The 22,444-nt window shown below is 39.5% G+C and overlaps 3 protein-coding genes across 5 annotated transcripts in view; 2 read left to right on the top strand and 1 right to left on the bottom strand.

Moving 5' to 3' along the window:
• The first annotated feature begins 1,517 nt into the window (after nucleotides 1-1,517).
• Nucleotides 1,518-7,273, top strand: LOC137098312 (GRAM domain-containing protein 2B-like). Of its 2 annotated transcripts, none has more exons than XM_067474443.1 (13): nucleotides 1,518-1,692; nucleotides 2,613-2,756; nucleotides 2,841-2,895; nucleotides 2,996-3,068; nucleotides 3,322-3,425; nucleotides 3,796-3,882; nucleotides 4,479-4,550; nucleotides 4,634-4,693; nucleotides 4,782-4,881; nucleotides 5,046-5,102; nucleotides 5,208-5,307; nucleotides 5,861-5,971; nucleotides 6,290-7,273. In XM_067474443.1, exons 1-12 carry the CDS (start codon nucleotides 1,652-1,654, stop codon nucleotides 5,964-5,966), a joined length of 999 nt encoding a protein of 332 aa, XP_067330544.1. In that variant the 5' UTR covers nucleotides 1,518-1,651; the 3' UTR covers nucleotides 5,967-5,971; nucleotides 6,290-7,273. The 2 variants fall into 2 exon arrangements, with proteins under 2 accessions (XP_067330544.1, XP_067330545.1); XM_067474444.1 differs by having other exon boundaries at nucleotides 1,521-1,692; nucleotides 4,637-4,693.
• Nucleotides 7,217-17,338, bottom strand: LOC137098311 (alpha/beta hydrolase domain-containing protein 17A-like). The gene is made up of 6 exons (XM_067474442.1): nucleotides 17,139-17,338; nucleotides 16,282-16,367; nucleotides 15,376-15,875; nucleotides 13,560-13,754; nucleotides 12,174-12,353; nucleotides 7,217-10,862 (listed from the first exon to the last, which is right to left on the bottom strand). Exons 3-6 carry the CDS (start codon nucleotides 15,870-15,872, stop codon nucleotides 10,637-10,639), a joined length of 1,098 nt encoding a protein of 365 aa, XP_067330543.1. The 5' UTR covers nucleotides 15,873-15,875; nucleotides 16,282-16,367; nucleotides 17,139-17,338; the 3' UTR covers nucleotides 7,217-10,636.
• A 1,142-nt stretch (nucleotides 17,339-18,480) lies between these two features.
• LOC137098647 (semaphorin-6B-like) overlaps nucleotides 18,481-22,444 on the top strand; it is a 28,405-nt gene continuing 24,441 nt past the window's right edge. Inside the window, exons 1-2 of one of the 2 annotated variants that reach the window (XM_067475108.1) lie at nucleotides 18,481-18,900; nucleotides 18,986-19,063. The gene's annotated coding sequence lies outside the window, so the exon portion shown is untranslated. Of the gene's footprint in view, nucleotides 19,064-22,444 lie in introns of both variants that reach the window. The other variant, XM_067475109.1, reaches the window with a different exon arrangement.

Raw genomic sequence — 22,444 nt, 5'->3', positions numbered from 1 at the left:
GAAGAGTCAGAAGAGGGGAAACTAAAGGCTGGAAAAAATAATTTCCACAAATCAAAAACAAATGGAGGAGTATTTGACAACTAATTCGGTTAATTTGCAACCGGTCAGTAACATTACTGGGTATAAAAGGAGCATTTCAGAGCGACAGAGCCTCTTGAATGTAAAGATGGGCAGAGGTTCACCAATCTCCGGTTTTGTAAATGTAAGTAAATGTAAGTTAAAGCTGTATCATGCAAAGAAGAAGCCATATGTGAACACGATCCAGAAACACCGCCGTGTTCTCTGGGCCAAAGCTCATTTTTAATCGTCTGAGGCAAAATTGAAAACTGTTCTATAGTCAGATGAATCAAAACATTTTTTGAAACCATGGACGTCGTGTCCTATGGACTAAAGAGGAGAGAGACCATCCAGCTTGTTATCAGTTCAAAAGGCTGCATCTCTGATGGTATGTGGGTGCATTAGTGCCTATGGTGTGGGCAGCTTACACATCTGGAAAGGTTCCATCAATGCTGAAAAGCACATAGAGGTTTTAAAGCGACAACGGCTCTTTCAGTGAAGGTCTTGTATATTTCAGCAAGAAGATGTGAAAATATGGGTTGAAGAGATTTACAAATCAGTGCCTTCTGTTTTTGTTTCCGTTTACACTTCCTCCCAACTTTTTTGGTATTGGGGTTGAAGAAAGTACTATTAATAAAGATTTTGCAGTTTGATGAACAAAATAAATACATTAAAAAAACCATAAAGGTCAGCCCAGTATTTTGAGCTGCACATGATGGATTAAAGGGGAGAATATAATGTGGAGGGAGAGCAAAGAGAGGCAACATCTGGAAAGACATTGTGTGAACATATGATCACCTGCACTTTGACGGCATGTCCATCAGGACACAAAACTGGCCCATGGTAAGTGGATAACATGGTTATATTTTTATATATTTATGGATGTGCATTTATAAAGGTGAATAATAAGCTCTGTAAACCTGTCAGAACCGGAGTAAGCCAGTTTCTGCAAACTGTTATGAAATGTTACAGCTGCAATCTGAGCATCTCTGATGTCTATCTATGCAAGCTGAGCTAGGTGCAACACAACAGACAGTGTTACAGTCAAACCTCAACAATGTGATCACTGTGTCTGAATACATTTGTCTTTTTTATTATTGTAAGCAAGGTTTAGTTAAAGAAGGTTAGTGTGGCGTTATTTTGGATCAGATCCTCACAACTTCAACAGGCTGTTTGTGTTCTAAGATTTGAGCATATTAACAATAGGGAAGAACAATAAATTGTTTAGATTAAGGACAATTACTAAAAGATACTGTAACATGTCCTGTTTGTAGCATCACCCAGAGGAGCAGTTGCCATTGGGGAGCTAAAGCCGTGTAGTGTGGCCTTTTCTGCGGTTTGGTTTCAGTATAACGTCCCACCTTTCACAGCTGATTGGTTGACTAAACACTAAAGAGCCAATCCTTAAAGTAGGCTGTCGTTTCCATTGTTTCTCACCTGCCCCTTGCAGGTTTAGAGTTGCCACCAGGAAACCATAAACTCACACTCAACATGTTTTACTAAGCTGAAGAGATCCAGACGGAGTTTTGCACTAAATGTTCGGAGTTGTGTAGATGTGTTCAGATGTGTGAGTTGGAAGAGTTTCATCACCAGCATGAGTTTCAAAAGCAGGAAATTGTCACTGGACACCCTTCTGTGAGTATGCACGTTTCACTGTTTGACATTTATTAAACACTTATTGACACTTATTTCGTTTCACAAGCTTTATTTAACCTTATTCCACTGACATTACCAACCTAATTTCCAAGGATGAACTGGGGTGTATCCGAGATTCAAGTAGGTTGGGGCAGAGAAAACAAACCTTTTTCCATTTCTGTCTGCACCTTAGGAATATACAAGAAATATGTACCTGGGATTGGGATTGGTTGCTGCAGTAAGATACGGGAGTGGTTTTATATGCAGAAAAATAATGAGTTAATATCGGTGCTCTGTGATACAGTCCAACACATGGAGAGTTTATCCTGGGGCATTTACGTGCAACAAGTTACACACTTCTTGCAGCTAATCAGGTTTGTCACCTGCTTGTAGCTGCTGGTTTGCATAAGTGAAATCATTCTCAATGCTGGTCGGGGAGGTTTCCCTGAGACTGAGACTTGTAATAAGTCAGTTTCACAGACGCCTACATTGACAAAGATAGTATTCACAAACAAACAAGAACAGTATATTCACTCCTTTGAGCTATTTACTGTTCAGTTGACGTTGGAGTTGGAGTTGATACTCTGCTGACATTAAACCCTCATTTTAAGCTTTTTATGTCTGTGAAAATCAGACGTCACCTGATGCAACAGCAAAAGTGAAGCTAATGAAATGTTTACCATCAGCACAGAGGAGTTGTTTATCCACTCTAAAATCCTACATATTTACTGATGTTCCCACCAGGGAGAAATACATGTATTCAATTGTATGTATTATTATTTTATCTGATTTATTTGTATTTATTTTATTGCTGGTATATTTGCTTTACTCCGAGATGTTCTAAATATATCTCACCTGTGTGCGTCATACGTAAGCTGGTTCATCAGCAGTGACATTTATCTGCTGCTCTGTTGGGACAGCTGTCTGGACGGAAATGGAAACGTCCTTGGAGGGAGAAGAGGCAGCAGCAGGTTTAGCAGTAAGAAATCTAAACAGAGTCTAGACGATGCCCAACCAGAGGTTCAGAAGCTTAATCACAGCCTGAACTCCACTGTGTCCCTCAGGTATGACCAGAACACTAAACTTGCACATAGACATAGTCCTGATAACATCCCTATCTCATTTGTGTGACCTCTTTGTGTCTGCAGGGAGCAGGCGGTAACGCAGGACGGCCTTGAGCAATCAGATGAACCTAACAACCATGTAAGTCTCCCACATGTTTTTCTGTTTGCTACAGTAAGAACTAAAGCAGTTTAGTAATATGTTTTGTTTTTATTAACACTTCACTACTGTGTCCTCACAGAGCTTACTGAAGCACAATAAGTCATTTCACAAACTGTTCCAAGAGATTCCTGAGGAAGAGAAAATGACACACAGTGAGTTGAGCTGGGGTTCAGAGTCTGTAATGGATTTCTTATACTGATCATGAAAATGACATCACACTGTGTCCTTTTTCACTTGGTCCCTTTGCTGCCTCGTATTTGTTCTCTGCAAAGTGGGATTCACTGAATAGTCAAATGGAACATGTTGGTGAAGGATTCAACAGACAAGAAGAAACTGCATTAGATTTTCATTAGATTTTCATGTCAGTGTTGTATAACTGTATATGTGCTTGACTCTTTGCTGTAGCCTTCACCTGTGCCTTGCAGAAGGAGGTGCTGTATCATGGAAGACTTTTTGTTTCATCCAACTATGTGTGTTTTTATTCTTCGGTTCTTCTCAAAGACACCAAGGTAAGGTACTGAGAGGCATTAGGTGAAACAATATTCACATTAGTAACATTTATTTACGATGGCAGTGTTGGCAGCAAAGGGATTTTCTCAGATTCACAATTTTTGCTGAATTCAAGCAATATATTTTATATTGTCTAGTAAGAATTCAGTTCAACATAACAGTTTTTAAGCTCACATATTCCAGAAGTTAAAAAAGAGGCAGTCAGTATTAGCATTGGCTGTTAGAGGCTTTCTGCATAGGGGAAATTATTTCAGTAACATCAATACAGGATCAAGTTTCAGCTCACATCTACAGTGTAATATGACTGTATTGTAACAGCATCTTTAATGCTCTGAATGCAACAACAATCAAGTTCTCAACACATTGCAGGTAGTGATTCCTGTGTCCACAATCAAGGAGGTGAAGAACCATAACTCAGCTTTGTCCATTTTGTCTATTCAGACTGTGGATGAAAAGGTCAGACTACACACTTTGAAGGATTTCTGTTTACTTTACTGCACCGTTGCATTACAGATAATCGTGCAGGGAAATTTGATGAGAGGATGTCGATAAAAACTGAAATTGCTAATACTAAACCAAATGTCTACGTACGGTGCTCAGTGACATTGAGAATCCTCTTGAGGTTTCTACCTCAGTAGCGCAGCTGCTTGATCTTGGAAATTACCATGACAAAAACACCTTTACACAAATTTGTGATTTTTCTACAGTATGTTGTTAACCTTACTCAGAACCAATCAATGTGATCATTTCAGGTTTAAGTTAAGAGTTTTGAGAGTTTTGAGTTTGAATTAATTAATTTCCCGTATAAATATATTATTTCTAAGATTTTTACAGTTAATCCACTTGAACTCAAATGGTTCCACTGGTTTTTATCACTCTATAAAAGGAAAGACATGAAAAAAACAAAGCAAGTAGGAAAATGTGATTTAAATTCCACTCCAGTAAAACAGTCATGCATCAAACTAAAGCTTCAAATTATCTTCTTAAAACTGATTATACATAGTATTGTCCCACACTTAATCCTTTTCCTTCTTCCTTTTTCCTTCTCTCAGCACTTATTTGTGTCTGTGAGGAACCGAGACACGTGTTACAAACTCCTCCAAACCATCCGTTTGAAAGCCCAGGTGCTGTTCCCCTCAATTACATGCACACGATGCCAGTAATCTTCCCAAACAACAACAGTTTATTTCTCTATGTTTGTCTAAAGCAGAGCTCAAGTGGCAGCCCTCATCTGTCCTTTGCAGAGAATGAAGCAGATAATGAGTTGGTAGGTTTGATACTCATGTGCCTCCAAAAAAACAGGAATTTCAGTGATTTAATGTGTCATGAGGATAAAGACTTGTCCTTGTCCACAGATCTTTAGTTCTTCCAGTTTGGAGGACAGCATAGATTATGATCTGAGCCAACAAAGCACCATTAATCTTGGACACAGCTTTCCCCAGATGTCCAGTGATGGTAAGAAAAAACTTAGAAGGTGAATGTGTTTACCCTTTTTTAATAATGATTTTGGTGCTTAAGTTGTATTCTTTTACTTGATATAATACTATTGATGACTGGATTACGTAATATATTAACAACACCAGTGAATGTAACGACACTCTACATTTCTGCCTTCGCAGATTACGCAAGAAGCAATTCCACTCGTCAAAACAGCTTATCTGATGAAAATGACACAGGTGTGTGTGAGGCCTCAGAAAACAAAGACATAGTCACAATGACTCTGTCACAATGCGTAATATTTCACTGCAGAGTAATGAGTTGATGATTTCTGTCCCATCCAGCTGTATCGTGGATTTGGAGGGCGATTGAGAAGATCACATCCATCTTCCTCAACAGAGAGATTGGGCATCTGCACATTTTCTTCTACATTTACATGATGCTGTGAGTATATGTCTCAGAGTCACTGCATCTATACTACGTCCATCAAGTAATATGTCTGAATCACCTTCCATCAATGTCCAACTTTTTGCTGCTTGAACACGTTAGTAATTTTCACTAATATTTCAGTTGGTGAAAAATGGCTAGAAGACAATGACCTAGACATTTTAAAAACAAGTGTTACAATAGGTTTATTCTTTGAGAAAGGGCTTTCATATAGCCTTTGTTCGAACCCGTGTTTCCAGGCATGACCCTCGACCCGACATCAAAATTTATAAACTAAAGCACTATGAAGTACACATTTACACGCACTTTGGAATGGCTCTTAAGGAAAGAAAATGATCTCATCCTCGTGATTTACTGTAACTAAGTGTTATCACACAGTGTTCAGCCAGGCTCTACACAGATTGAATTTACAGATATGTTGTTGTTGTTGTTAAGCACACACCCATCTTCGACTGTACTTCTACTTTCTGAATAATAGCAAATTGCAGTGGAAAAACTGAGACTTTCAGAGCATTTTAGACATTCAGGATGTTATTGTGTGCATTTCTAGGATGGTGTTGCTGCTGTTGGCATTAGGACACATTGGACTGCGGATCATAGCACTGGAGGAGAAGCTGAACTATTTGGGAGCACTGACTGAGTGGTCTCCACCATAAAGAAAGTGAGTAGACACACAACCATAAACAAAAAAACAAAAAAACAAAGTCATCAGGACAAAAAACAGAAAGAATTCTGACGGGAACTGGAGGCAAACCGGTTATGGTGACTTTTTAAACCATTATGTACAGATCAGAGCAGATCTGAACAAAGTTGCTCTACGGGTTCACAACTGCCACATGGACAAAAGATTACATTCCAGCTGCGTCGCATGTTATCAAGCATGTGCTTTTTGAAGTTTTGCATCTTTTTTCCCTTCAATGACATTGAATTTAGTGTTTAATAATTAAACATCAACCCACTACTACTTCTTCTTTTGCAGGTTTCAAGAAAGGTAGCCAGTGGCAGGGGACAGGAGCAAACAAATCCTTCAAGGAATCTGTGCAATGTTTCACTTTATTAAGGTTACTGTATAAAATTCTGTGCCAACTCAGAGAGGCATCCTAACACTTCATTTATTGATATATAGCAAGTCCTTTTTTTTTTCTTTTTTTTTTTTTAACGGACATTCACAATATTGTGCTCAAAGTCCCCTTGCACAACATATATATACACACCTGTACCAGCACTATGCCATACATGGGACACAGGTAAGCACTAAGTTCCTTTGGGATGTTTAAACTAGGCCTCAGCAGAAGCACCAGAACAATGTTCCCTGTTATGGGTGTCTTTCCTGTGCTGAGCCATATGGAGGCAGCCTGCTGAAGCCTTGTATGTGTTCTGACCAGTGAACAGCTGAGCTTGACTGACTTTTCCCATGACTTTCTTGGATTTCTTGGACCTGTGTCCCATGATTCACGGTTAACTGATGGAGTCTGGTAACAATAGTCTGTTAATGATAGCATTGGCCAGCAGATGGCAGTAACTTCCATTAAACTTTAGTGATTGATGAAATACTAAGACCTGGATTCAATCACACTTCAAAAATTCCGGCCCTAAAAACTCCCAACAATATAATCATAGCCCCTTGGCTGCTGACTTTTTGTCACACAAGTCACTTTAATAAATGCTAGAGAATTGGTAACATCTGTGGTTGATACACATTTGATCAACTGCCTCCAAATTAATTTTCCTGATTAAAAAGAACACATTGTGTCAAAAAAAAATCTGTGTTGAAATAAGTGATTCTATTTCTGCTCTGATGCAGTGCACATGGGTATTTTAATATTATGGACAACCAGACCTGGTAAACATTTGTAACTTATACAATATACAAAAACTGTTTAAAAAAACAAAGCTATAAATGTAATATTTTTGTACATAAGTGATCTTTTTATTTTGTTGTCAATAAAAAGGTCAAGATTCAGTCCCATGAATTAATCTGATTACAACATATTCTCAGTTCAAAAAAGCAACAAAATTACAAATAATAATACAAAGTATAGGTAAGTACAGTCACCATATAAACAGCCCATTAATATTGTCTAGACCCCCCCTCCCACCACTCCCCCAGTCAAACTCTAGCACAAAACTCAACAATACATCAGTTAGTATCAGCAATTTAAAAAATTCAAATGTCCCATTTTTTTTAAAGCGCTTCAATGTTCCACGCTATGAGTTCAGCTTTACCCTCACATAGAATACATAATAGAGATAACATCCCACCCTGTCACTTCCTCATCAAAACACAATAGACATGCATACAGTTTTCACTGCTTGGCCCTCCCCCCACCCCAATCAATAAACATTCAGGACAAGATTATACAATGTTCGGCAACCTTAGTGGTGCAGATAAAATGGCATGATTCCACCCCCTTTCTTTTTTGAACCAAACCCCAAGAATGAAATGTTGATCTAGTGGTTTCCCTGATAACACGATCTGCCCAGGAAAAACTTTGGCCTACTTCTATTTTAAGAGAGAGGCGATAACTTTAATTCTTTTGACAGCTTGGATCCCGGGTTGGAGATCGTGACTGGTTCCTATTATTTAAATATCAGAGACACACAGGACAAGAAAGATGGAAAGATTCCCTGTTCAAAATGATGATAGCAAGCCAGTGATGTTTGATAACCTTTCCTCCGCATGCTAAGACCACTTGTACTCCCAAAATGGAGTGATCAGATTAGTGCTAGTTTAGTTTCCTTAAAAAAAACAAAAAAAACAAAAACGTAGCTATTGTCGCTGATACTGATGGGTCTCCTGTGCAGCAGATGTTCTGTGTAAATTGGAAATGCGGTACTAGCTTGTCACCACAAACCAGTATTTGTACTTTGTCAGGTCTACACACAGGGTGGGGTGCTAGTATCCGTGACACTGGCAGTCTGTAGAAGACTCAATAATAGTGAAGACGACACACACACACACTTACATTTTATACCCTTATTACACTTTGGATGCTTTGTACAATAGTGCTGAACTTAAGACCTGCTTTTTTCATGCGTTATCTGATATATATAAATGTGTAAATATACTGTTTACTACAGTATGTGTATAATGAGTGTATGCATGTATATGCTGTATGTGTGATGATGTGCAAATGTGTGTGTGTGGTGGAACCCGCACCACACCAACAGTGAGAGGCTCAAACATGGCTTGTGTCAGACATGAAGTGTGCTGCCACCCATAAGAGAGCTCCTGTACTTTTAGGGCCACAGAGAATAAACAGAGCCATGGTAGGTTCCCATCCTGGTACCCCATTCTGAAACACGCACTTAATGGACCTTCACCATGAAAAACATCTTTAACTGTGTAATAGCAAGACAAAAAGGTGCAGAGGGTAAACATGAACAGGAGGCTGTCTGGCTCTTCTCATGAGCACCAGCGAAACAAGATTGGTGTTATAAACACTAGAATTGAGTGGGATTTCGATGATACATTATTATTTTAATAAATCAGATGTAATTATTATTAGTTTTGTGAAATAAGAAGCTATTTTGTCCTGTTAAAATCCAGTCAGAGCACATGGCTCCAAAAGGTCGGTTCACCAGAGGAGATTACACATTACTCATCCTTAATAACTGAACCTGAAGAAATAGTCTGACAGTGGGGGAATATATTTGTTCACTTTTTGCCCCATGAGATGGATGGGATGATAGATACAACTCTCATGTCTGCAAGGTAATTATGTTGCTGCAAGCGCCTATGATAGCTTAGCTTAGCTTAGCAGAGACTAAAAACAAGTGAAACAATTAGCCTGTTTTTGTTCAAAGGCAACAAAAACTGACCTGGCAAGCTCAATAATTAAATATTTCTTTGTTTATTTTATATATTACTGAGCGATATGTTTGCAGTCACATCCTAGCTTCTCCACATGAGACTTCTATAAATCTACTCAAGCAACAAGTAAATAAGCACATTCCCCACACATCAAACTATTTCTTTTACTTACTGCTGTTACTTAGTCATCACAGCCCGTCCAGCCTTTGAAATGTCACATCACTAAACACTAAAGGCTGCCGACTTCTGTTTACAGTAAACTGATCTAATGTGACATGAAAATTTGTGAGTATAACTGAATATACCTGCACTTCTACTGCTGCTTAATTAATGCCAAAGCAATACCCAAATAACCAGACACATCCTAAGAGTGGCTCTCTGGCCTGTTTGCATTTAAGCCATTCAATGCTTCTTGTTCAGAATATGTAGGACTGGTTGGAAATAATAAAAACAGGAAAATTAAAATAATTCTCTGTAAAGTCTGTGGACAGTAAAATGCTAAAACTACAGTGCAACCAGCAAAATGGAAGGTGGTCATTCTGGGGATCTTTAAAGAGCTGAAAATGAAAGAGGAGAAAGTATGAGACAGCCGTATAAGCTATGACAGTCTTCCAGAGAAGACCTTGTGTGTCAGCCATAACTGACACTAAAGGAAGAGAGATGGACCCCCAAACCACAAAAACAAAGGTTAGTGTTAGCTGGACAACAACTTGGAAAATGCCCTGGCAGTCAGATGAATGTCCAATAACAGGTAAACAGGGAGTGGAGGAGGAGGAGGAGGATGCTTGACCAGTGTTTGTCCACTGTAGCTGGGAACTGGTCAAGCTGTGGAGGTATTCTTCATACATACTCACACAAAAAAAGAAACAAAAGTACATCAATATTAATAAGTCTCCATGTGCCTCCTCCACTTGCAGCTGTCCGAGACTGTAGGATGTCCTTCATTTTTTTCAGCGCTGATCATTCATGAAACACACACACACGAACGTGCACACATTATGCAGATGCCGCAGGTGCATGTAAATATGGATATATTCATACGTTCATGATTCACTCATTAACATGCTCACTACATTCACTCCTCATACTTAAAAAGAATATCTGTGTGCCTTTTTGGACAAAACACATTGTTGTTCCTATAATTTATAATTTTGTTCCCCCCCACATTAAAAAAATGCATTTGTGAAGTTGTTTCATCTCAGTTTCAGTTTTTAGCGTTTCACCACAATCCACCGTACAAACAGTTACAGCAAATGATAAGATTAAAAAAATATTCTCACCTTTACAACAGGAAGCAGTAGATCCTGTAGGTTGTGATGATAACTAACCTGAAAGGTGTGGTGCTTTAAAGACACACAGATGTGAAAAAACATTAATTTCTAACCCATACTTTGCAAACATGCTGGCGTCCTCTTTCTCATTCAGTCTCACTCACACACACGCACGCATGCGCACACACGCGCACACACGCGGTCTCATTCATACAAAACGCAGAGAGGCGATGTTTGTTTCTCAGGCATGCTGTGCAGCCAGGTCCTGGTTGATAAAGCGCCGTAGCCTTTCCAGGTACTGACTGTAAAGCTCAATATCATTGTGACCGGCTCCCTCCACCCACAGGGGCTCCACAGCCTTAGGACAGCGCTCAAACAGGGCCAGGCCATGAGAGAAGTCAATCACCTCATCTTCTGTACCATGAATGATGAGCACTGGAGAGGGGATCTTTGACACCTTCTCTATGCTGCAGGAAAACAGTGGAAGCAGTTCAATTGTTAACAATGCAGGGTTTTGTTGATTTCACGATTACATTTTCCATCAATATTGAACAAAGACAATTATGATACTGATAATCTGCAGTTGAGTCAACATGTGTTTGATGATACTTTAAAGTGATGTTAAAGCTAAACACTGTCTCTAGAGCATCTCTACTGCTGGTTTAAACAATTGCTGTAAGGAGCCTAGAGTTTCCATTGCTTTCTATCCAAATGCTAAGTAGGCAAAACACCCAACATCATATTACATTATAGGAATACATTATGAAAATACACCTTTTATAGATAAAATAGCAAATAAAAAGTTTATGGGTAAGAAAGTAAAAAAAAAATAATAATCAAGGCACTTTATCACATCTGAAGCAAAAAGATACAATAAAAGCCCCAGGAAGAGCAGCTGTTGCCAAGGTAACAACCTATGTGGATCCAAATAAAACAAAGCAATAATACAATATAATTTTGTAATGCAATTTTTTTTTTTTCTCTCCATACTACAGTCCTGCTCCATGACATGCAGCACAGCCCACAATGCTCTGATATAATGTGAGATATTACATAAGTAAATGAATTGATAGAAATATGTGGAAAAATCACCAATGGTGGGCACATTTATATTATCCCGCAGTGTATCATGATGTTGTCAAGCCTCATTAGCAAACTAGACAATTTTTCAACATACAGGAAAACAGTAGAGAACCAATTCCAACAGCCTGGTACAGCTCCTAGCGTGAGTGAAACCTGCTTACTCATTAATATGCCTTTCCTTTTTCTTTCCAAGTGGACTTTACTTTTTGAGACAGGCAATCTTACATGTACACGGTTTACAAAGCTGTGATCAGCTTGCTATGTTGAAGTTTGAGCCAGGTACTTTGAAGCAGTTAGAACCCTGTTTTTCAAACAACCATTCTTATCATTAACAACTAGAAGCACATTTAATTTCCACCTCTTTAAAACAAGTTCTAAGAACAATAAACCAGCATTTGACTTAAAATTCAACCAATTGTCTTTGCCCAATACCAAGCACTGGACTCTAACCCCAGGATTGTTTCAACAGACACTTTCATTCTTGTTTGTACACATTGATAAATCATCAGCATTTTAGTTTCCTGCAATTGACTACATTCAGCTGTGCTTTGTTTTTTTTAAACATACACCTTCACAATACTTTATACTAAAAATAAAGGCTTTAAGTGTTATAAGGTGTTAAATTTAATATTAAAAAAGAAGCACTGATAGTATATAAAATAAAATTAAGATATGTTCTCAGTTGAGGAACTTACTTAGGGAAGGCATCAAAGCAGTAGGTTTTCTTGGTGTCGGGAAAGGCCACTCTCATGCCAGAGGTGAGAGGAGAGTGGAGGACCACAGCAGCACACTCAAATCGTGATGCCAAGTCTACTGTGGGCACTGTGCCAATGCTCTGCCCATACAGAATGATATTCTCAGGGCTGATGCCGTACCTGAGACACACACAGATTACAGAATTAAATGTCAGGAGAAGATTACATGCAAGTAATCTGGTTACTGGAAATCTGTATATACATTCTGCAGAAGAGAAATCTGATTTCTCCTATACCTCTGACGCAGATTTTTACTCTGCAGTGGCAAGAAAATGCTGCTTTGTGAATTTTCATTATTTTTATTTTTTTAGTTAGTGTCTTTGCAGAGTGACAGTGCCAGTTGCGAGAGCAATAGAGACGGGAGAGAGACAGTTAATAACACACATAACAAACAGAATTATTTTTTAACAGTAAAGCAGAGCTGAATTCACTCTCTGCTTTTCAGCAGTGAAAAGCAACTTATTGAAAATCTACAAGGCACTTTGTATTACTTTAATTTCAGTCTGACTTTGTGCAAACTTCAATTTTAAAAAAATGAGGCAGCATCGACCTTTAAATTTCTCTCCCTCATTCAGCATTTCATTCTGCTGTAGGTTCATATTTGCAGGCATTGTGTTCTGCACATGATGTACATATTAGAGAGAGCACATTAGAAACCTACAGTTTCCATGTGAAAGGAATTAGGGTCTGGTTGTGACAGAAGTTTAGAAATTACGTTTGGGCCAGGATTGGTCACGCAGCTTGGGATAAATAAGCATAACTCTAAATACTTTGAACTATAAAAAAAAAAAAAAGAAAATACATTAATTCATGTTTGTTCTTTATTCTAATTTAAAGTTCTATTTAACACTAAAATGTGCCCATAATGGCCATGTTCCTTCTGATTAGGTTACATACTAGAAAAAACAGTGCAAAAACTCAGCTGGATCAGGCTTGGGTCAGGTTTAGACATAAAATACAAGGCACTTGTCAGACTCAGATTGTATTCAGTCACCACACCTTCAGGTTCAGAGAGTGGCAGTATATGAACAAGAGGAATAGTTTTAGAGAACTTTAAATGCTGCTGCTTCATGTGAAGCTGAGCATACCACAGCCAATCTACTGTCTGATTGATATATAGCCATGGTTTGCTTTGATTTGACTGGCTGACAGTCAGCAATAGGTTACTGTGCTCAGTACGGACTAGGTTTGCATAAAACAGACCCAACTAAATGTTGTTTTGACAAAAAGCTAATTGCCAGTGGTGAGAGTGACTGTTACTAATTCATCTACTTAAGACATTTTAACTGGCATTTGGTGTTTTTGTGCGGATGTCTGCTTGCTTACCGGGAGCGCAGGGCATGCCAGGCAGCATCAATGTCAGCATAAAGGTTCTTCTCAGAAGGCTTCCCAGTGCTAACACCGTAGCCAGAGTAATCATAAGAGAAGATGTTACAGTTGATGCGTGTGCCTAAGCCAATGTAGAAGCTGCTCATCTGGCCCAGATCTACAGCGTTACCATGTGAAAACAACACTGTAAACCTGAGGGACAAAGAAGGAAGGAGGAAGAAAGAAAAAGGAAGTAAGAAAGCTGGCTGAGAATAAGCAAGGACACTACTGACGGCAAATTGTTGTATTTAAGTATATGCCTGGGAACATATGAACATATACATATATAAATCCAATTCAAAAAAGAAAATTGGGACAATGTGTAAAATATAAATAAAAATAAAATGCAATGATTTGCAAATCTCATCAATCCCTATTTTATAACAATAGAATATAACATTAAATGTTGAAACTGAGACATTTTACCATTTCATGGAAACTATGAGCTCATTATGAATTTGATGGCAGCAACACATCTAAAAAAAAGTTGGAACAGGGTGATGTTTACCAAGTGTCTGTAAACATATGAAGTGAGGAGACCAGTTGCTGAAGCTTTAAGGGAGGAATGTTGTCCCATTCTTTTCTGATCCAGAATTATAGCTGCTCAACAGTCCTGGGCTTTTTTTGCCAGATTATTTGTTTTATGATGCACCGATTATTTTCTATTGGTGAAAGGTCTGGACTGCAGGCAGACCAGTGTTGTGATGGATGCAGTATGCGGTTTAACATCGTCTTGCTGAAATATGCAAGGTCTTCCCTGAAAGAGCCGTTGTCTGGATGGGAGCATATGTTGCTCTAAAACCTCTATGTACTTTTCAGCATTGCTGGTGCCTTTCCAGATGTGTAAGCTGCCCACACCATAGCACTAATGCACCCACATACCATCAGAGATACAGGCGTTTTAACTGTCCGCTGATAACAAGCTGGATGGTCTCTCTCTTCTTTAGTCCATAGGACACGACGTCCATGGTTTCAAAACAATTTCAAATGTTGATTAATCTGACCACAGAACAGTTTTAAATTTTGCCTCAGACCATTTTAAATGAGCTTTGGCCCAGAGAACATGGTGGCATTTCTGGATCGTGTCCACGTATGGCTTCTTCTTTGCATGATACAGCTTTAACTTACATTTGTGGATTACACAGTAAACTCTGTTTACAGACAGTGATTTCTGGAAGTGTTCCTGAGCCCATACAGTGATGCCCAGTAGAGAATCGTGCCAGTTTTTAATGCAGTGCTGCCTAATGGCCTGCAGATCACATACGTGTACATCCAGTTTTGACCTTTGGCCTTGTCCCTTGCACGCGGAGATTCTTGCTCATTCTCTGAATCTTTTATGATATTATATACTGTAGATGGTGGAATCTTCAAAGTTGTCGCAATTTTACCTTGAGGAACATTTTTCCAAAATTGTTCCACAAATTTTAGACAGTTTGTGACAGATTGGTGAACCTCTGCCCATCTTTACAATAGAGAGGCTCAGAAATGCTCCTTTTATACCAAGTCATGTGGATGTGTTGCTGCCATCAAACTCAAAATGAGCTCATATTTTTCATGAAACGGCAAAATATCTCAGTTCCAACATGTGATATGTTGTTTATGTTCTATTTTAAATAAAATATGGGTTGATGAGATTTTCAAATGATTGCATTCTGTTATTTACCTTTTACACATCGTCCCAACCATTTTTGAATTGGGGTTGTATATTATATTATTTGTATGAGTGTGGAGGCACATCCAGTCTCAAAGTATTCGTGCGTGGTTGGGTTCTTACCTCGCATTGGGGGCACAGCGAATGTACATACATCCAACTCTGTTCCCTCGGCTGGACCTGGTCAAGAATACATCTGTCACATCCAGCTCTCTCTGCGAATACTGGAACTCCGCTCTCTCTGTGAGATGCAGCTTCCACCTGCCTTCGGCCCCACCTCCACTGGCACCACCTCCTCCTCCACCTGCTACTCCACCTCCTCCTCCTCCACCACCCCCTCCTCCTCCTCCTCCACCCCCACCACCACCACCACCACCACCTACTGCTCCTCCTCCACTACCAGTGTTCAGGCGGGAACGCAGTCCTGGTGCTCCAAGAGATGGCAGAGCAGCCCCGGAACTGGATCCAGATGCAGTTCCAGCTCCAGAACTTGGATCTGGGTCAGGAAGAAGGGCATAGGTGGGCTCTGGTGGGAGAAAAGCCAGTTTGGCTGCAATGCGACTGGGACAAGGAGGGCAGCAGAACAAGCAGCATAGCTCTTTTATGGACAGCCCGTTCATCTTCTGGTATAAGAAACATGGAAGAGGAAGCAATTAGGCAGCAGATAAAGAGAATAGTAACATTCAAAAAGCAAAATCTTTCGATTCAGCAGGGCTTCCCACAGTTTTCCTCCCCACTCTATTCAGAAGAAATTATTACATTTATTAAATAACACAATTATGTTTGATTGAAAATTGAGAGAAAATTAATAGTTGCTCTATATATCATCATTTCAAAGGACACTTAAGGCAAATGTTTAATCAGTCATCTAAGAACTACACTGATAAGTACATTACATGCAGGTGGATTACTTGATCAATATAGTTTTTAATTTAAAGAAAAACAGAGATAGATTTAACAATGGCGTACCATCTCCCCTAACCGATTACTTGTGGGAAACCCTGCATAGCAATCCAGTTGTGAACATACCTGGATTCAGAAATCCCAAGATCTTGAAATAAATTGGCACACGATGGTGCCAATGTCCTCTGGTCTAGTCACTGAGCCAGCTGGATCTAGATAAAAAATGATAACACATTAAAATGGCTTGTTGCCATGCGACAATAAACTGTACAAAAACTGAATAATCACAAACGCATGACCACTTGGTTGTTTTAATGTAGCTCCTTCTAGAGCTTATGTGTGCTCATATGAGAAGAGATATGATCAATATCAGGAATCTGATGTTAGCAATTCTTACTTTTTACCAGAGAATGTGGCAGCAAACACGATTATACACACGCATTAAAAAAATATTCAAATAGTAAGCAGGTATCACAGCTATAAGAATACGAAATTCAACCTTGATTCACACATAAACAACACATATTTATTATAATGGTTACACGGCTGATGGTCATTTGCTTCTCTTATAACCAAATTACATTTATTAGAGGAAAATCTATATAAAGTATGCGGTGAAGCAGCAACATCGCTCTGCAAGAAAGCAGGAATTCAGATGCCCTGGTGTGATCGTGGACACTAGCGACTAATTACAACACCCCCACAACAGAGAGCGACAGGGAGTGACTGATATGCTAACACAGCGCTATAGTTTAACGCGATATTAACGTCTAACGTTATTGGAACCTGCGTTATTGGAAGCAAACCCACCACTGGATAAGCATAACCATTTCGATAAGCGACGCATTACTATTGGACACTAGCCACTGCAGGTTAATGCCAGCTAACAGTCCAGATAGCATCACTTACGTTAGCAAAGCAGGCACCTAGCGGCGGCTAACGCTACCTCGCTAGCACAGCAGGTCTCAAAGCTATCAACTTACCGATTCACAGTAGGTCGGCAGGCAGACTGGTGCGCCCTGTATGTACACACAAGCAGCACGAGACTTCGAAAATCCTTCTTGTGTCTTGACATGGATGGTCTGATTCTAGTGTAGTGACAGTTGTCGGTGGCTAGCTAGCTCAATTTCATGGCAATCAGACTTTTTTTTTTACTACTAGCCAACTACAGCCGGAAGTGACGCAAAAACGTATTCCTTTTTCAAAACTTTATTACGATGTAACGTTGCCATTATTTTTATTACCTAAATCATATAATGCTACATGTCTACGGATATAAAAAATTGGAAAAATCTATACAGGACTATCTATAAATAGATTTATAGAGATAATAATAATAAAGATTATTTATTCCCAAGAGAGCACAGGTAATATTTGCTTACCAGTGATTTTTCACATCATAAATGCTAATTCTTAAATGAGTAAAATAGGCTTCTCGTGTGTTATCAGTGCTAAAGTAATACATTATTAGCATTTGGCCTGTATTCCAAATATGAAATATAATTGCATTAATTTCAGCAAATTTAAATCAAAAGTAAAGACATTAAATATCCAAGAGGATGGCCTTTTTAAAGAGAAATTATTATAGATTATATTTTTTTATGAAAACAGCATTTTAATTTTACAGCTGGTTAAGTTGCAGCCACTGTCAAATTTATAGAATACTGTACTATTGTTTAATAAAACAGATTTTAGAAACTCTCTATTCACTGTCTCTAAAACACCTTTCTGCTTGTTCACCCCTAAGTCATGAAAGACAGAAAAATATTTTTTAAAACTATTTAAATGTGTCATTCAATCAACTCAAGATATTACTGCTGTTCGATCACAGACACAGGACTGTAGCTGTGAGCTGTGAAATACATTTTGTACATTTTGCTTTGAATGGTAATAATTGACACAAATGGAGTATGGACATCCCCAAAATACTTGAGACAGGCATTACTGTCATACAGTCCAGTACTAAAGTAAAAAAAAACACTGTCCAACAAATATGAAGTATTTTCTTAAATGGGTGCTGGTGCATTTCGACATCTTTTAAATATATCATTATAACCAATTTTTAGGGAACAGCTGAAAGGAAAAGAAGAAGATTATAACCAATTTTTAACATAATAAAATGTGTTATGCTACTGCAATACCTTATAAATAACTAAACAGGATTGCCTAGATAACGGTGTTTTTAAACCCTTTAACTCACAACCTAAACATGTTCTAACATTAACAGTAAAATGTGTGTGTGTGTGTGTGTGTGTGCAACAGAGAGCCTGAGCTAGAGAGAGAGAGAGAGAGAGAGAGAGAGGGGGGGGGGGGTCCTTCATTCACCATTGATCCACTGCAGGACTGTGTTTCAGGGGGTGTGAGTTATGGGCCCCTGGTGTCACTGTGCCTGCTCTGCATTGGGCATTTCACCTCGCTACTGTAAATTTAAAAAGCAAACTACATTTTGCTGACTGCTGATCTCAAGCTTGGCCAAGTGCAGACAGCTGGTACCCCCTGTAGCCCTGACAGAAGACTTAATACAGTTGCTGGATTTGGGATTTTACAACGCTCTGAACAAGGCTATCGCGAAAGAAAACGCATTGTTGATTAGAAACTCAATAGGCTGCGGTTTACACCTTTACACTGCGGACTCTTTCTCTCCGGAGGAAAACAACATTTGGAATTGACTGGGCGTTTTGGATTACGTGCTCGTTAAACGGTGATGCTACGGCGACGCGCAGGAACCGTAGAGGGAAGAGACAGGTGAGGTGCGGCTGGTGATCTGCTGTTATTTCAGAGAGGCTTTGGATACCGAGAGCCGTGGTATCCATCACCCTTTTCTCCACAGAGAGAAAGAAGAGCGACCGGACAGGGCGAATTGGCGACTGGCACCTGCCTCAGCCTCCCTACCTGGCCATCTGGTGCGGTGAGTGTGCCAAATGGTGGGATTGAGCGATAGATATGCTTGTGGGAGACGGGGTTGGGGGGGTAGAACAGGTATAGCCTGTACAGCATGTGCGCAATTTTATCACTGCCACCAAACGCGATGCTGCATTATTACTCCTCCGGGTTAGCCAGTGGATGTCTGTTTGGCACCGTCTGGATCACTGTGGACATGAACTGTTCTTTGTGTCTGCTGCAAGTTTGATGTTTTATTTGCATATCATCTGCATATGTTTGCTGTATATCAATGCATACCATTGTTTTTTCACGTGTTGCATAGGATCTAACAGTGCTTATTCTTTATGTCTTTGAAGTGATGTCTCAGCAAAAAGAGCTTCCAAATACTTACAGATTACAATACTGCATTGCAAGGAGGAGCACAAAGCCTGATTGACATTCTTATTTAGATTTAAACCTGTATCATAGGTCGTGATCTAAATGAACCTTATTGCTTCCAAATGTTGTTTAATTGGTCCCCTGTGTTATTTAATTACATTTTAATAAGATCTCCTCAAGGGTTCCTGTTAACAAGAGCAAAGGTCAAATCTGATGATTTGAAAGCCATAAAGTCAGTTGATTATGTCAGTACTTAGTCACAGTAGAGTCACAGGAATGGCACCTTGTTATTGACATGTCAACAGAAAAAGAACTGCATATTTATTAGTGTTTAGTCATAGACAATGTCCGTTAGTATTTTTTTTTCTTTAGACAACTTGTGTAACTACAGATCCAGAGAAGGCTGGCAACAACTGACGAATTCTCAAGCGAATACAATCTTTAGCTCACTATGTGTCTTGTACACTTACAGCAACCTGCCACCTAAATGTCCCATAACCTCTTTGCACACTCACAACCTCTCTGGTCTAAATTTAATGCTCACTCACTGCTGTCCCAGCTCTTACTGAGGTGATTTAGGAGTCATATGTAATTTGTTGTTTACAACTTCATGCTTCACACTAAAAGCCATCGAGTTTCACAGATGGACTACAATGTGCTACCAGCTGCTGCTGTTCATGTTTGGGTTTCTGTGTGAGTTGAAAGGCAAAAAGGGATGGTGGAGACAAAAAAAAAAAAAATTAAAAGGAGGAGGGGTGGAGAGGGGTGGAGAGAGAAACACAGACAGACAGACTGGGGGATACAAAGGATAAAGTGTGGCAGATAGCAATCTGGCATATAGGCTACTTGGGCATAGCCATTGGATATAAACGGCAGAAAAAGAAATGATAGAGCAGAAAGCTCAGAGTGAACTAGAGCTGAGAGTGAGGAGCTGCAGACAGCAGTCTGAGCGGGTGTGAATGGTTTCCCTGTTATCCCCGCTGTCCACACAGACAGCCACACAGCAGCCGTGTGAGCAGGTGCTAACCCCACCACACAGCAACTGCAGGGAACAACAGGTGCAGCCACTGTATCCTTCAGTCTCCCTTTGGAAAGCGTCTAACGCCCTTCCATCCCAAACATACAGCTATACCAAAACCTTCTAAACCCTATCCCACAATGATAGGAACCAACGTTTAGAAAAGGCTAGGCCTGAGTGGTTCAATTATAAAATTAATTATGCTGCAAACAAAGTTAGAAGCACTTGAAGCAATAAAGCAGAGCTGCAGGTAAAAGCAATCTAAGAGAGCCTCAGGGGGCCCACAGGGACAACTGCCCACAGGGACCTTTAATGAGCTCTATTGATCACATAGGACCCTATTCAATCACGCATGCTAAGCCGCAAACAGAGCATCTCAAGCATGGGAAAAATATATTGGATTGCAGCATAATACAGCCTAACCACAAAGAAGGTAAATGAACAGCAGATTAGTGTGGTGGGGTTGCTAAGGAGCACGTTTCTAGAAATGTGTAGAGAGAGTGTGTGTGTGTGTGTGTGTGTGTGTGTGTGTGTGTGTGTGTGTGTGTGTGTGTGTGTGTGTGTGTGTGTGTGTTACATAGTGTGAGATGAAACAGACAGAAGATGTTGGAAGGAGAGAGATGTTACCTAACAGCTTCTCTGTTCCTAGCGCCAAGAGAATACATCAAGCAATCGGCGACAAATTGCCTCTTTTTACCTCTGGTCCAAAGAAACGAACACTGACTGACTCAAACACTACTGGTTTTAACACTGCTGTGCCCAAAGCTGCCACTAAAGCTGTAGTTTTGCATTAGACAATGGGCTTGACTTGTTTCCCTTTGTTTTGCTTTGTACCTACATTCACTGAACATTTTCTTTTTTACCTTTTACTCAGGCTGGACATGTCCTCGCAGAACTGCTTAACTTATGTATAATGTAATACCAATTTACACTGTTCTAGTATCTAGATGAACTTCAAAACTTGCATGCATCACCTTCTATCGACCATAACTGTAATCACCTTTGTCTACCTTCAAAAGTTGTACTCACCAATCTGATTATAAAATACAGCCATAATTCTTACAACTAGTGTCAGGAGATTTAAAGGAATGGTTATTTTCTACCAAAGCAACGACATACAGTATTTCTTTTTTCATACAGAGCATAGAGTGTTTCTTTGGAGGCAGGGATTGGTGGGGTTCTTTAAAATAAAATCTACTCTTGAAAATGGTGTTAAAATTTGTAGACCACAGGGCAATGAGATCAGAAGGACATAGCTGTGCTGGCATCTGCTGGGTGACCTATTCCACTTGGGGCCTCAGAGCAGGGACCTCAGGGAGTCATTGTGTAGGATTTAGGGAGGCAGAAGGTCATAGTTTACACAGGGATACTTTCTTTATTTACTCTTATCCTGAGACACGTATTTTTTTTTAAACAATCCCCCATGCAAAACATTTTCTGTGTTGATGTCAGAGGTTTTCTGGTGCTGAAATGGGCCTTTCAGAAAAGTCTTTCCAGATGTATGAAAAGCAAAGATGATGGTTACCACACAGGCTGAAGAGCTTTATGGCAAACTGTAAATTGTCCATGGTGCGCTAAACTCTCGAAGATAAATAATGCTCAGGCAGCCAAGGTGGCTGCCTCAAGTGGATTTTGTTGCTGCATCAGCCACATATACCGCGTAATAATCCTTTGTAGTTGTTTTTAATGTAAAAATCCCTCATATACTTTACGGTGCTCATGCATCTTCATTTTTATGACTCTCCATCTTTAGTCAGTCCTCTCCTGAGGAGCAGGTGCATTTTTATGCATCTCTGTGCACATTGTGTGGTCTCTGCACATGCTACAACATGTAAACATACAGTATGTGTTCATTTTGCAGTGGTTTGTCCTGTATCATTGTTACAACTGTTCTAATATTCTCTCAGCCAGGGGTCTGGTGGATATGCATGATCAATGGTGGCCTGCGTATTTTATTTGTGTACTGCTTGTGTTAGAGTATGTATTGGAGTGATAAGACCTATAAGTTAG

This window comes from Channa argus, chromosome 14 (genome assembly GCF_033026475.1).
Source record: "Channa argus isolate prfri chromosome 14, Channa argus male v1.0, whole genome shotgun sequence".
NCBI classification, from domain to species: Eukaryota; Metazoa; Chordata; class Actinopteri; order Anabantiformes; family Channidae; genus Channa; species Channa argus.
The sequence above is the reverse complement of the archived record's forward strand: the minus strand, read 5'-3'. Positions and strand labels throughout refer to the sequence as shown.

What these genes read in the sequence shown, in the direction of transcription:
- LOC137098312 (XM_067474443.1), top strand. Translation starts at nt 1,652, where the DNA reads ATGAGTTTCAAAAGCAGGAAATTGTCACTGGACACCCTTCT. An exon ending in TTGTCACTGGACACCCTTCT is followed by an intron (nt 1,693 to 2,612) that starts GTGAGTATGCAC and finishes CTGTTGGGACAG; the next exon opens with CTGTCTGGACGGAAATGGAA. An exon ending in AACTCCACTGTGTCCCTCAG is followed by an intron (nt 2,757 to 2,840) that starts GTATGACCAGAA and finishes TTGTGTCTGCAG; the next exon opens with GGAGCAGGCGGTAACGCAGG.
- LOC137098311 (XM_067474442.1), bottom strand. Translation starts at nt 15,872, where the DNA reads ATGAACGGGCTGTCCATAAAAGAGCTATGCTGCTTGTTCTGCTGCCCT. An exon ending in CGCTGTGCCCCCAATGCGAG is followed by an intron (nt 13,755 to 15,375) that starts GTAAGAACCCAA and finishes TTTGTCCCTCAG; the next exon opens with GTTTACAGTGTTGTTTTCAC. An exon ending in TGGCATGCCCTGCGCTCCCG is followed by an intron (nt 12,354 to 13,559) that starts GTAAGCAAGCAG and finishes TGTGTGTCTCAG; the next exon opens with GTACGGCATCAGCCCTGAGA.